This window comes from Cnephaeus nilssonii, assembly GCF_951640355.1.
Source record: "Cnephaeus nilssonii genome assembly, chromosome: 13".
In the NCBI taxonomy this organism is placed as follows: domain Eukaryota; kingdom Metazoa; phylum Chordata; class Mammalia; order Chiroptera; family Vespertilionidae; genus Cnephaeus; species Cnephaeus nilssonii.
Window position 1 is genome coordinate 18,410,815 of NC_137084.1, and position 15,222 is coordinate 18,426,036.

Here is a 15,222-nt window from a genome sequence, read left to right on the forward strand (position 1 = left end):
ATAAAAAATAGCATAATTAGGAAATATTCTGATGCTGAGCCATATATTTTTCCCAACATAAAAGAAAGGAATTTTGCAAATTTCAAAGGGATTAATTACATTAAAGTAAAAGAAGTTGGGGAGAATCTTCATATCTTTGTCATGTATTCATCAATTTTCTCTAAGATAATCATTGTTTATGGTACTTATCCCTCATTAACTATTATTCTGTACTCTTTTAATTTAAGCTAAAAAAATTCTCCAAAGATTTTTTTTATAATGAGGTCCATTGGGCATTCACTTTGAATGGTGAGTCTGTCTCAAAAAGTGATAATATTAGCATTACAAATGTGTGGATAGTGAACAATCACTTTTAATGTTAGGTCATTTTTTTGCAATTTAATGGTTAAAGTTTCTGACCTCATTGCTTGAATTTTTGTTCTAAAAATTTATCATTGCAAATGTGTTTTTTTTCTATGTTTCTTTATGTCAATAATGGTACAGGGTAAACCAAATAATTTCAATTTGTATTTAAGACTAAGAAAGGTTAGAGATATTTACTTTAGGATTATGTAAGACAATGATGTCTAATGTTGCTAATTGTTGGTAGAAAATCGATGGAGGGAGCAGCTAGAGGAGGAAAGAAAAACAAAATAAAAATTTAAAACTTTAAGGAATAAACTCATGTAAAAGAGTAAAATAAAAATTATGAGAATAAAATAGCTTGCCTGGATTGCTAAATATAAGATAAAAGTTAGTTGCATTTTTTCATCACTGCAGAACATATTTAGAATTCAATGTTTAAAGGTTAACATTAATCATATACAAGGTCCTCAGGAAAATAGATCTAGCAATAAAAACTCATAATGTATGGAGATTATAAAACATCATTAAAATATTTTAAATAAATAACACAAATAGTTACACTATGTTTATGAGGATGACTCCAAATTTCAAAGATATGTTTTATAAAACTGGTCTGTAAGTACAACACAACTATATACAAAGCTTTATTAATGTTTTAAATGTGAAAAACTAAGGATAATATTTTTGTGGAATTGTTCTAACATGCTGTTGAGTCTGCTCTAACTTCTGGGAACCCTATGAATGAGTGGTGTCCATGCAGTCCTATCCTCAACACCCCTGCTCAGTGAATCGAGATTCATGCCTATGGCTTTCTTTGTGGAATCAATCCCTATCATATTTGGTATTCCTCTTCTTCCACTGCCTTCTACATTTTCCAGCATTATTTTCTTTTCTCAAGAACCCTGCATACTCCCAATGTGCCTGTAGTAGGACAGCCTCAGTTTTGTCACTTTGTCTACAGAATATTTCAGGCTTAATTGATTTAGGATCCACTTGTTTATCTTCCTGGGGGCCCAGGGTACCCATAGAGCTCTCCTCCAAAGCCATATTTCAAATGAATAATTTTTTTTCTTATCAGCCTTCTTTTCTGTCCAACTTTCACATGTGAACATAGTAATTGGGAATTATATGTGTTAACCCAGAACAAAAAATGAAAAAATATGTAGGCGTTATTAATGTCATTATACAAAGGAAAGGCTACCTATGAAGTAAGTGTAAGACTGAGTGATGAATAGAGTGTAGAGATTGTCCACACATTAATGAAAATTTAACATATAGTATAGGGTGCCATTCAAGATGAATGGAGGACACATGTTAAAAAACTAAACATTGGGGGAATATAGGCTGTCTTCATTCAATAAAGAAAAGATCTCTACCTAATACAATGACAAAAAAAATCTCATATGTGCTAAAGATTTAAATATCTGTCTTCCACACTTTCTTAGAAAAAAAGAAGTTAAGTGTCTGACTATAACAAGTGTTAGCAAGGTAATGGAACTTGAGGTCTTATGTGCTATTGTTGAGAGTATAAATATAAACAAGAAATTGAGAAAATAGTTTGTTATATTTTAAAGTTGAACATATGTATGTATATAAGTAATGCCACATCCTATGATACACCTGATGGATTCTTGTATTGTGTCTTGAGTGACATGGAAAGTAACATTCATATCACCATTGGTCATAACAGAAGATAACAATTTAATTATGACACGTTAAAGAAATAGAATACTACAAAATTGTGAAATTAAAGAGTGCAGGAATACATATGAATATAGTAGAATGTTAGAAACACAATATTGAAGAAAAACACAAATAATACAGAAGGTAAACTGTGTATGATATTACATTCCTAACATTAAAAAAAGTTTTAAAAATATGGTTTTAGGAATATAGATAAATTAATTTTTAAAAGTTAAACAAGGGAATAATGAAAAATACAGAAGAGTGGTTATCACTGTCAAGGATGCAGGGTAATTGAATGATCACAGAGAACTTTCAATTATAGCAATAATGATTTTTTAAAAATTCATTTTGGGAGATGAGTTTATTTGTGCTCACTTACTTTGTTTTCTAATTTACATATCTACTTTATATTTGTTTAATGAACTGAAATTTATGTTTTACATAATCCTATATAATAAAAGGCTAATATGCAAAATGACCAGTAGCTATGATGCACACTGACCACCAGGGGGCAGACAATGAAGGAGCTGCTTCCTGGTGGTCAGTGTGCCAGAAGCCGGGTGAGTGCAGTGGCAGTAGCGGGAGCCTCTCCTGCCTCTGTGGAATTCCTCGAGGGCTCCTGGACTTCCAGAGGGTGCAGGCAAAGCTGAGGGAACCCCCCTCCCCTGAGTGCACGAATTTTGTGCACCAGGCCTCTAGTATAATAATAAAGAATTAAAACAAAAATACTAGGGAAAAAAATTTTAATTTTGTGCTACTGTCTGAGATTCCCAAGACCACCATCAGCTTCAATGATTGACCAGGGCTCACAAAATTCAAAAGAGCCTTTATATGTATGGTTATATTTTATTACAATTAAGAAATAGATTAAAATTGGCAAAGGAAATAGATGTGTAGGGCAGTGTCCAAGAGAAACCAGGCATCCAGTTCTATGAGTTATGTCCCAGTAGAATCACACAGACAGAACTTAATTCTCCCAGCATTCCTGGTTGGTGATGAAGGTTTTATTATAAATAAGCCTTATTTTTTTTAGGATGACGTATCACCAACCAGAAATGCTTAATCAAGATCTGGTGTTCAGGTTTTTACTGAGAGTCAGTACATAGACATGGAAGGCTCACATAAGAGTTCTTGGTTACTTAGTCTTCAACTGCTCCACCCTGATCAAACTAATATAGCCCAACCCAAAGCCCTGGAATACAAAAACAGGCATTCACCATGAGTCACATCATTAGCATAAACTGTTACCTGTGGGCCCCAGGATACAAAGATGTTCTTATCAGGTAGGATATTCCAAGATTTCAAAGGTTCTCTCAGGAGCCAGTGAAAGTCCAGTCCTGAAGACCTTGGAATATGCACAGTTTTAGCAGCTGGTTGAGTTAACCATGTCCTGCACAGTATATGCACATATTTAGTGCAGGTCTCCATCTGTTAATAATATCATGATTTGGGGTTGTTTATTTGCATCTATGCAGTTGTTGAATATTGATTCTTTGAGTCCATATAATTTGTTGGCTGACTTTTTTAACTTTGTGACATTCATAGTTTTTGAAATTAGTCTCCATTTGGATTTAATCACTAATGAAATATTGACCAAAATAACCCCCAAAGGCATACATTTCAAACTTCTTTCATTAATTTTAATAAATTAATCACTCAAAAAACATTGAGTAAAGCAAAACATTGATTGATATCTGTATATTTAGGGAATGTGGTAACATTCAACATTCAAGTGAAATAAAAGACTGGAAAATTAGAAAACCAGAAAGCAACAGAGATAATATAGCAAAAGGCAACACAATTTACATTCATAACAAAGGGTTTAATACATATTCTCAGATTTAAATAAACAAAGAATGATAGAATCACACTCAATATAATAATTAAAAGTCTCAGTATTTAACTCTTTAATTTTTTAAGTTAAAGAAAAAATATTTGGAATGTCTCCTGCTATTTTTATGTTATATTGTGACTTTTGTTTCTAAATTCTCAATACCTTCCTTTTCCTAGGTAAGTTTTATTACAAATAAATCTTATTTTTAGGTTGCCCATGAAGATACAAAATTGTTAGATGAAAGTTTCATGATCTTATACAAGTTACATGAATAATACAGAACATACTTACTTGGAAAATATTCTAATGAGAAACTGTAGGCTTGAACAGGCTTTGAGAGTTTATTAAATACTCTGCCATATTGGATAAATTCACAGGACAATCACAGAAATACAGGGATCCTTTTCCTGGTAAGTACATTATACAAAGCCTTCTTTACATCCTTATTCCTGAGACTGTAGACTAGGGGGTTCAACATGGGGATCACTGCAGTGTAGAAAACAGAGACCACTTTGTCCTGACCCAGGGAGTATCTGGATGTAGGTCTCAGATAAGTATAGATGGAGGTAGAATAAAACAGAAATATAGCTGTCAGGTGAGAGACACATGTTGAGAAAGCTTTGTGCCTCCCCTCCCCTGAATGCATACGAAAGATAGAATAGAGAATGTAGCAGTAGGATGTGAGGATGATTAGCAAAACCCCCACCAGATTCACTCCAGCAAAAGTGGAAAAGATGCTTTCATTCAGGCGTGTGTCAGAACAGGAGAGCTTAAAGAGTGGAGGGCTGTCACAGAAGAAGTGGTGGATGACATTGGAACTGCAGAATGGCAGGCTGCTGACATAACTTGTGTTCACCATGGAGTTCAACAGTCCCGCTGCAAAAGCCCCTGCTGCCATTTTAAGGCAGACTGTCCTGGTCATCACCAAGGGGTACAGTAGAGGGTTGCATATGGCCACATACCGGTCATAGGCCATTAAGCCAAAGAGGATGCATTCAGTCGTGGCCAAGGCGATAAAGAAGTACAGCTGCAGAAAGCAGCCAGCAAAGGAGATCGTTTTCTTCTCTGAAAATAAATCCACCAGCATCTTTGGGGTGGTGTTAGAGGTACAACAAACGTCCACGAAGGACAGGTTAGCCAGGAAGAAATACATGGGTGTGTGGAGTCTGGAATCAGCCCTGATTAAGAGGATCATCCCAACATTTCCACAAACTGTCAGTGTGTAAATGAGAAAAAAGAGCACAAAGAGGATAATCTGTAGCTCCAGAGTGTCTGTTAATCCCAGCAGGATGAACTCCGTCACCAAAGTATAATTTGTTTTGGTCATTTATAAGAAATATAGTTTGCTTAACTTATATCAGGTGTAGATATTTTCCTATCTAAAGGTTACAGGAAATAGTGGAAATGTTAATGACATTATTCACACATAGAGAAAAAACCCCCACCCTTGGCTAATATAGCATAGTTAATAGAGATACTGAAGAATGAGAAAAATTAGTGTAGAAATGGAGAAACATTTGAATATATGAAGCAATTGACTTTATTAAATCTCAAATAACTGTTCTCAATTCACATCTCAACTAAGTTTCTTCAAATGCAACAGATGTTGTTCTCTACCAGCCCACATTCAAAATGCAAAGGATAAAAATATTACTGCCTTAGTCTCTCCCAGTCTCTGAAAGGTTTGTTTATGCAATTAACACAAATCCATTTTTTTTCTCAACTCCAAAATTCATGCATTGCTTCCCAGAAATTTCTTGTGTACCCCAAGCATAAAAAATGGTGACATTTCAAATAACCAATATCTTGACATCTATTGTGTCTTACAGAATGATTTGGTAGTGTTTTAAAAATGAACCAAATGATTGTTCGCTATGCAAAGTACACTATCATTAATGTCATGTAGTTGCATACACAGTACCTGTCCACCATAGTGAATAACAGCATCAAATCCTCATGAGCTTCTTACCCCAGTGACTTGCTCCTATAGACTATTATTTTCTTTCTTTATTAGGGATTCTAAGTTGGAGCTTACTAGTAAAGTGAAAAAGAAAAAGATCACATTGTAAATGAAATGAAATGTGGTCAATATTTGAATTACCTTTTGGTAAAAATGTTAGAGTCCTTCTGAATGAATACATGTTGCTGTACTTTTATCTTGTTTTCCTGGAAGAGAATTAGGTGACCATGGGGAATATATTATAGGGTTTAATTGTGAAGTTAATCCTCTAAAGGCAGAAACTTTGTCTCAAAAGAAAATGAAATATAATCATATGCAGTTATATGGAATCAAACATTGCATCATGAAGTGATTCTTGATCTTTGTATTTCCTTAAGTCTTTTGCCAAAGTAAAAAATAATAATAATAATTGGCTATTTACATTGCCTCTCTCTTTATATTTTTAGCCTATTTCAAAATGGTCATAGCCAACTACCAAATTATTAATCTTCCCTTTACTCCAGTGTGTGTTTGTGGGAGGGATGGTCCCTTCCTTTGTCTGAGTCAGTTGAAACTTCAGTCCAACCCTGCCCTTGAGTGAAATTAATATGAAAGAGGAACTAACTAAATACATTGTATGGTGTGTTTTTTTTAAAAAAATTATAACCTAATCAAATAGGACAATGACTAAGAAAATGGGATTTCTTTTATATGATTTCAGAATTGTGTTGATTTATTATAATTATTGTCTGTGATTCTTGTCCTAGAAGGGGATGATAGCACAGATTTTCTAGACCTAAATACACAAGTAGAACCAGGTTGAATAAAGCACACTGTGTGTCTATATGCATGGAGTCTATTGGCAGAAAGGGCTTACAATGCTTTGAGTTCTATATTATACTCTTCCACTTAAATTCTTAACTAATTTTCACACTAGTCTTTGAGGGAGGCATTATTATTTTACACATTTTGCAAATGACATCAAGCTATTAAATGACTTCCATCAACCACTGAATTTGTATGCATATAGGCATAACCCATGGACACAGACAATAGGGGGGTGAAGGCCTGGTGTGGGGGCAGGGCCAGGCTGGGAGAGGTCAATGGGGGAAAAGGGGAGACATATGTAATACTTGCAACAATAAAGATTAAAAAAAATAAATGACTTTCCAATGGACATATTCTTAGGAAGTGCAATAATTGACTTGAGTAGAGTCTTCAACAAAAGTATTAATGTCCACCTACCTAATTTTTCTGTCTAATTTTATTTTCTCCATTACTTAGAATATTTTAAATTTATAATATATATATACAAATACATATATATAATTCATATATACACATATACTATATGCACACATATTTACTTGTATGTATTCTAATATATCCAATCTTCCAAACATCACAGCAGTTTCTTGTGCTGTGCTTTAAAGAAAGATCTGTAACATCATGAAATATACTGCATGGGGTTGGTGGGGGAGATAGAAGAGGGTAAAGTAGGGATAAATGATGGTGGAAGGGGACTTGACCTGGGGTGGTGAACATATAATACAGTACACAGATAATACTTTATAGAATTGTACACCTGAAACCTATCTAGTTTTATTAACCAATGTCACCCCAATAAATTCAATAAAACCTAGATGTCAGAATCTCATCATCATGCTATTAAAAATTATTCCCTGATTGACATCTGTGCAAAGTTTTCCTTTGATTATCTCATGAGGTAATGCAGATATTGACTTTCACTGAAAGTGCATAAGAGATCAACTGTAGTGTTCTGACAATTGTAGTCTCTTGATTGATATTGAGCAAAAGTACTTTACAGTTATGACATGCAGGGTAATTTCTAAATTTTCACATTGCCATTACTCCACTATTACTGTTACATAAAACCGGAGAAGAACCAAGCAACGTTTAGAGAGATGGAGTTACATTTATTATTATTATTACATGCGGGCCCAGAGGAAAATGTCTCTCAAATTCTGGATCCCAACATGGAGGAACTTTCCCTATTTATATGTTTTTACCTTCTTTGTCTCCCAAATATGGGGTGTTTCTGGCCCCCTTTGCAAGTTCTTAAAGAGCCCCTATGTGCTAGGGTCTTGAGACCTCAACCAAAGGCCTGGCCTGGTGCCAGCACTGATAACCTTGTCTGGGAAAGGTTTAATGGCCTCTCTGAAGTGGGAGTAGTCTTATTTTCCTTATTATTTAAGCATGCAAGCATTTACAGAAGCCAAATAGCAGGGTTAAAATGTCAAACAGCAGTTTTTATATAAGATGGATGCTTCATTACCAAAAGAAACTCTTTGTAAAATGGGGTTAGAAAGCACAAATATCTTTGTTCATCTTGATTTACCTGACAATGATACTCCTTCTTTTGTTGATTGTCATTTCCACATATCTTGGAAATATCAGGCAAGAATGTTGTATACTATATAATTTAAATATTTTTAAAAGACTACAACATGAAAGGTAGAATGAAATGCTGGATTATATAAACCTACTCAATTGTATTAATAGGACATGTTAATGACAGAATTTGTCATTTTCAGTTACTTATTTATATTTTTCTTCTTTTTAATTAGCTAATGAAATTTTTAGAGCATAAACTGATACCATTGTAATTAGCTAGTCATATATAATAGAATAGGAGCAAAAGGAAGACAGATATTATAAGCATGTCATTTGGGCAACTTCACCAGAAATCGGCAACTTTTCACTCCCCAGGGAATCACCAGCCTATTATTCCCTGCAAAACGCTGGGGTGAGGGGAAAGAAAAGATAGACACATCCCCGGTAAAGTGATATAGGAAAGATACTTGCCTGTTAATTACACCTAGGAACAGTGATCATTGGCCAGAGTGGGCATGGCTACTGCAAGTGCGAGAAGATTTGGGAATACATAATCACCTAAACAAAGAAATGTACTCTCTCTTGCCCGGCTGGTGTGGCTCAGCAGTTGAGTGTTGACTTATGAAACAAGAGGTCACAGTTTGATTCCCAGTCCGGATTGCGGGCTCAATCCCCAGTAGGGGGAGTGCAGGAGGCAGCCAATCAATGATTCTCTCTCATCATTGATATTTCCATTCCTCTGTCCTTCTCCTTTCCTCTCTGAAATCAATAAAAAAAAGAAGAATAAATTTTCTCTTGTTGTTCCCTGCTCTTGGTTCCTCTTGGCTCCTGGGACTCTTATTTTGCTCCTTCCTGTTTTTCCTCCATAGCCATGGTGGCCCTCTGGACCCCATGCAATGGACTAATGGACTACAGCGGGGAAACAGAAATTAAGCTATCTTGATGCTGAACTGTACCCAGCTCCAACATGGAACAGAAACTCTGAACACTGACTCTGAGTTTAGCTCTACTGAATCCCTGGCTATACTTCTTTTATGACTGGACTAAGGGAAATGCTTTGGAAACCCAGTAGTATAAATCCACGGAAATAAAGCTTTCCACTAAACTTCATCCTCCCGTGGAGGCCTTCGGAAATGCTTATTCTAGCAGTACCAAGAACCCCACTTCTACAAGCAACCAGGGGAGATGAGCCCCTCTCCTATCCTGTAACATATGGCCACCCAGACGGGACAAGAAGACCAGGAGGACTGAAGCCTGGAAAGCATCACTTCACTGCTACTCTCCTCCCAACCTGCTGTTCAGCCAACATCTGGTCCGCAATGGGAAGGGAAAACACCCAGACTGGATTATGGTGAGTTAAAACCTTGCCTCCCTAAACCGGGGATTTTATCACTCATTTGCCTCTCTCTCTCCTGGTTCATTTTCTTATCTCAGCCCTGCACCACCTCTGGCATTGCCAGTCCTTGCTCAAACCCCTAGGCACGGGCCTGTTTACTTGCTCCCTGTGCAGCTTCAGCAGCCTGAGCACACAGGATCCGGCATCACGGGCTGGGAGGGGCCAGCTACCTGGAGCCCTTACCGGGGACTTAGGGCATGACTCACAGTTGAAACAGGAATTTTAGGGGTAAAATAGGACAGGTTTAGGAAATTTTAGAAATTTTGGAAATTAAGGGGACCATGGAGTAAAGCACTGGTCTGCAGAGTAGCAGAAGGTACATTTCCATAGAATGAGGGAGCTGGGAACAGCAAAAGGTCTATATGTACAGAATAGAGAGAAGGAAGCCCATCATTCAGAAGGAGAAGAAGAAAGCCCAAAGGGAATAGGAAAACAATAAGGAAGGAGAGGGGGAGAACCTCACAGGACCCAGGTGAGGTTCCACCTTTGAGCCCAGGAGTTACTCTAGTAACCAGTCTAAGGAAATAGTGACCAATCAGAGGGGATATCAAGGCACCAGGATCTGCAGCCTTTATAAGCCATAGGGAAAAGGAACTCAGTGGGACCCTTTCCCCTCCCCACGTGGGAGTCCATTCTGTGGGACTCTTCTGCTCTCCCCATGTGGGAGTCTGTACTTGTTCTTCAATAAATCTCCACCTTTGCTCTACCACTTTCTGTCCGTGGATTCATTTTTCGATTTCAGCAGACAAAGAATCCGGGTTCCAGTCCAAAAATTCCGTATCACAGTCCAGAGTGCAGCTCCCAGCCAAGGCTGAGGGCATGCAGATCTGAGGGACCTGTAGCTGGGTTGCTGGTGATGGTGTGGTTGGTGTGATAGAGAAAACCTGGACACAGACAAAAGCCACCAAGGAAAACTGCTGCTAGCAGTAACCTGGGACTGCTGGCTGCCTGGTGCCTCCCTCTCCCCTGCCCATTGCTATGGTGAGGGTACCCCAACCATCTCTATGCCAGAGAGCTCCACCCTGACCATCACATTGCTTGAAATTATAAGGTGAAGCCCTCCTGGCAGCCATGTTGCTTGGGGGCAGAAGTTATAACCTGGCAGTGGGACTAAAACACTACTTCTTTTCACCTGATACTTGCTACTGCTACTGTGTTTCTATTAAAAACACTACTGCTGTGTTTGTCACATGCAAACATTACTACTTGTCTAATAACACTTTTTCCACAATAGAAAAAATGCCTCAAATTTAAAATACTCAAAAAATAAAATAAAAATTTGTTATCTAATCTTGATAATTGATTGAAAACAATAAAACAAAACATTGATTGATAATCTGTATATTAAGGGAATGTGGTAACTTTGAACATTCAAGTGAAATAAAAGACTGTAAAATTAAAAAAACAGAAACAATAGAGATATCATAGCAAGGGGCAAAACAATGTACATTCATAAGGAAGGGTTTAATAAATATTCTCAGGTTCTAAAGAAAAAAAGAAGATAAAATCACATTCAATATAATAACTAGAAGTCTTAATATTTTTACAGTGCAAGTTTTTTTTAAATTAAATAAAAATATTTGGAATGTTTTCCAAATAAATGCATTGAACAATAAACAAGAAAATATAATTTCAAAAATATTAAATAAATAATCTAAATTTACATAATTAAATAAATGGAATAAAGAAATACTCAAAATTTGCATAAGAAGCACATATTCAAGGAATTTAAAATAAAATGCCATCATCATTAAGTGATAATAGTCTCCAAAGTAGGAAATTTTTGCAGATTTTGTAAATGAGATTAATTACATGTAGGAGGGCTGTACTGGAGAGCAGGCAGAGAACATGGTATGTCTGAAATGTGATATGTCTGAAAATCCAAGTCTCAGAATATCTGGATTTCATTGTCCAAATTTTGTTTCATTGAAAATGAAAACATTCAATGGAAGGAATATAATATTAGTATTTACTGGTGAAATGTCTTGGTTCCATATATGATGGGACAAAAAAAAATATAATAAATCAATATATGTATAGACTGTGAAATGATCACCACAGTAAGTCTAGCTTAATATCCATCACTATACATATTTATAATTTTTTTCCTTATGATGAAGAGTTTTAAGATCTACTATGTTTGCAACTTTTAAATATGCAGTATAGTCATATTAACTATAGTCACCATGCTTTACATTACATCCCCTTTACGCATCCTATCTAATAAAAGAGTAATATGCAAATTGACCGTCACCCCAACACACAAGATGTGGTCAAAGATGGCTGCCCCCATGTGGACACAAGATGGCCACCACAAGATGGCTGGCAGGGGAGGGCAGTTGTGGGCGATCAGGCCAGCAGGGGAAGGCAGTTGGGAGGGACCAGGCCTACAGGGGAGGGCAGTTTTGGACAACCAGGCCTACAGGGGAGGGCAGTTGGGGGCAACCAGACCTGTATGGGAGGACAGTTGGGGGGGCAGGCCTGCAGGGGAGGGCAGTTGGGGGGAACCATGCCTGCAGGGGAGTACAGTTGGGAGGGACCAGGTCTGCAGGGGAGGGCAGTTGGGGATGACCAGGCAGCAGGGGAGGGCAGGTAGAGGTGACCAGGCCTGCAGGGGAGGGAAGTTGGGGGCGACCAGGCCAGCAGGGGAGGGCAGTAGGAGGTGACCAGACTTGTTGGGGAGGACAGTTGGGGGAGGGGGCAGGCCTGTAGGGGAGGACAGTTGGGGGGGGCAGGCCTACAGGGGAGGGCAGTTGGGGGGAACCAGGCCTGCAGGGGAGGGCAGTTGGGGGCGACCAGGCCAGCAGGGGAGGGCAGTTGGAGGCGACCCGACCTGCAGGGGAGGACAGTTAGGGGCAACCAGGCCAGCAGGGGAGGGCAGTTAGGGGTGACCAGGCTGGCAGGGAAGCAGTTAGGCATTGATCAGCCTGGCAGGGGAGTGGTTAGGGGGTGATCAGGCTGGCAGGCAAGAGAGCAGTTGGGAGCCAGCAGTCCTGGATTGTGAGAGAAATGTCCAACTTTCCACCCCTCGAGGAGTCCCAGATTGGAGAGGGTGCAGGCTGGGCTGAGGGACACCTCCCCCCTCCCCCCTCCCCCCCCGTGCACGAATTTCATGCACCGGGCCTCTAGTTATTTTATAACTGGAGTTTGTACCTTTTAATCTGCTTGACTTTAATATTAAATTTAAATTTATTTTATTGGAAGCCAATAGGATTTTCTGTGAGCAGAAAATTTGTGAGCCTTTTGTGAAGAATATATATCTCATTCAGCCATTGAACACTGAGCCTTCTCTTTGGAACCTTCCACTGATTATATGCTTTTCTATAGTTGAATCTGTGTGTATGTGGCTTTGTGTATCTGTGTCAGTCCCATGAGAGAGAAGGGAAGAGAAGGGTTGGGCATTTTTAAGAAGGGAAGAATACAGAAAAGTTATAATCAGGCAGCAGTCTCTTGATAGCATGCTTTTGCACAAACTCACCTTTATACTTTAAGTAATATATATATATATTACTTAAAGTATATATATTTCCCTTATTCCTATATATATATATATATATATATGGGAATAAGGGAAATAAAAGCTGGTGAGTTTACAGTTGCAATTTAAACTGCAGTTCTGAAATTTTATTTAAGGATCATATGAGGAAAATTTTAAGGAAAATTTAATACATTACATTAAAATATTTAAAATTTAAAACATTTTTGATATGTCCTATATAACAATCTTTGCAAATGACAAATAGTAATGCACAGGGAAGTAGTTTATGAATAAATACAAATATTTTCTATGGCTAGTTTCATGTGATATTATGACTTTTGTTGCTAAGTAGTCTACACCTTTCTTTCACTAGGCAAGATTTTATTACAAACAGGCCTTATTTTTGAGGATCCAGAGAGGATACAGAATGGTTTAGATGAGGGTCCATGGTCTTACATAAGTTTGGTAATTTACATTATGCGTAGGTAAATTTAAGGTAGCTTTTCTTATACAATACATATGTTCCAATGTTACAAAACATGATTACTTAGAAATATTCTTATGAAAAACTGTAGGCTTGAATAGGATTTGCAAGTTCATTAAATACTCTGCTAGGTTCAGAAAATTAACCAAACAATCACAGCAATGAGGGATCCTTTTCCTGGTGATTACATTCCATAAAGCCTTCTTCACTTCCTTATTCCTGAGGCTGTAGATCAGTGGGTTCAACATGGGGATCACCACTGTGTAGAACACGGAAGCCACTTTGTCCTGACCCAGGGAGTAGCTGGATGTAGGTCTCAGATAAGTATAGATGGCGGTGGAATAAAACAGAACTATGGCTGTCAGGTGAGAGACACACGTTGAGAAAGCTTTGTGCCTCCCCTCCCCTGAATGCATACGAAAAATGGAATAGAGAATGTAGGAGTATGAGGTGAGGATGATCAACAAAGTCCCAACCATATTTACTCCAGCAAAAGTGGAAATGATGCTCTCATTCAGGCGTGTGTCAGAACACGAGAGCTTAAAGAGAGGAGGACTATCACAGAAGAAGTGGTGAATGACATTGGAACTGCAGAAAGGCAAATTGCTTATATAACTTGTGTGTATCATGGAGTTCAACAGTCCCGTTGCCAAAGCCCCTGCTGCCATTTTAAGGCAGACTGTCCTGGTCATGACCAAGGGGTACAGTAGAGGGTTGCATATGGCCACATACCGGTCATAGGCCATTAAGCCAAAGAGGATGCATTCAGTTGTGGCTGACGCAAGAAAGAAGTACATCTGCAGAAAGCAACCAGCAAAGGAGATGGTTTTCTTCTCTGACAATAAATCCACCAGCATCTTTGGGGTGATGGTGGACGAGTAACAAACATCCACAAAGGACAGGTTAGCCAAGAAGAAATACATGGGTGTGTGGAGTCTGGAATCAGCCCTGATTAAGAGGATCATGCCAACATTCCCCCAAATTGTCAGTGTGTAAATGACAGAAAAGAGCACAAAGAGGATAATCTGTAGCTCCAGCGTGTCTGCTAATCCCAGCAGGATGAACTCGGTCACCAAAGTATAATTAGTTCTCATCATGTATTACACATATAGTTTGCTTAAGCTTATATTAGGTTGAATGTCTCTTTTTAAAAATAAAATATTATTATTGATTTCAGAGAAGAAGGGAGAGGGCTAGAGAGATAGAAACATCAATGATGAGAATCATTGAACGGCTTCCTCCTGCACGACCCCTACTGGGGATTGAGCCTGTAACTGGGCATGTGCCCTGACTGGGAATCAAACCATGACTTCCTGGTTCATAGGTTGATGCTCAGCCACTGAGCCATGCAGGCCGGATTGAATGTCTCCGTTTTAAAAAGTTTACAAGTACAGTGGAAATGTTAATGAGGACATTCACACATGGGAAAAATCTAGGATAACATAGCATAGTAAATAGAGTAACTAAAGTTAGAGAAAATTAGTAGACAAATGGACAAGCCTTTGAATTTATTAAGCAATTGTCTGCATTGAACCTGGGGTGCAGTCCTCTCAAATAAACTACTGTTCAATTCCACATACTTCACTTAAGTTTCTGCAAATGCAACCAACATTTGGTGTTCTATTTTTTCCTATCATCCCATAACCAAAATGTGAAGGATGCAGATATTCTTGTTAAAGTGTAATTCCAATTACTAAACCAGTAT

At 38.0% G+C, this 15,222-nt stretch overlaps 2 protein-coding genes across 2 annotated transcripts; both read right to left on the reverse strand.

Annotated features, from left to right (window-relative positions):
• Window positions 1-4,247: 4,247 nt before the first annotated feature.
• Window positions 4,248-5,192, reverse strand: LOC307109705 (olfactory receptor 5F1-like; the record flags this gene model as incomplete). The annotated part of the gene is made up of 1 exon (XM_079788571.1): window positions 4,248-5,192. The coding sequence occupies one exon, from the start codon at window positions 5,190-5,192 to the stop codon at window positions 4,248-4,250; it is 945 nt and encodes a 314-aa protein (XP_079644697.1).
• An 8,384-nt stretch (window positions 5,193-13,576) lies between these two features.
• LOC307109338 (olfactory receptor 5F1-like) lies at window positions 13,577-14,614 on the reverse strand (the record flags this gene model as incomplete). The annotated part of the gene is made up of 1 exon (XM_079788024.1): window positions 13,577-14,614. One exon carries the CDS (start codon window positions 14,612-14,614, stop codon window positions 13,577-13,579), a length of 1,038 nt encoding a protein of 345 aa, XP_079644150.1.
• Window positions 14,615-15,222: the final 608 nt, after the last annotated feature.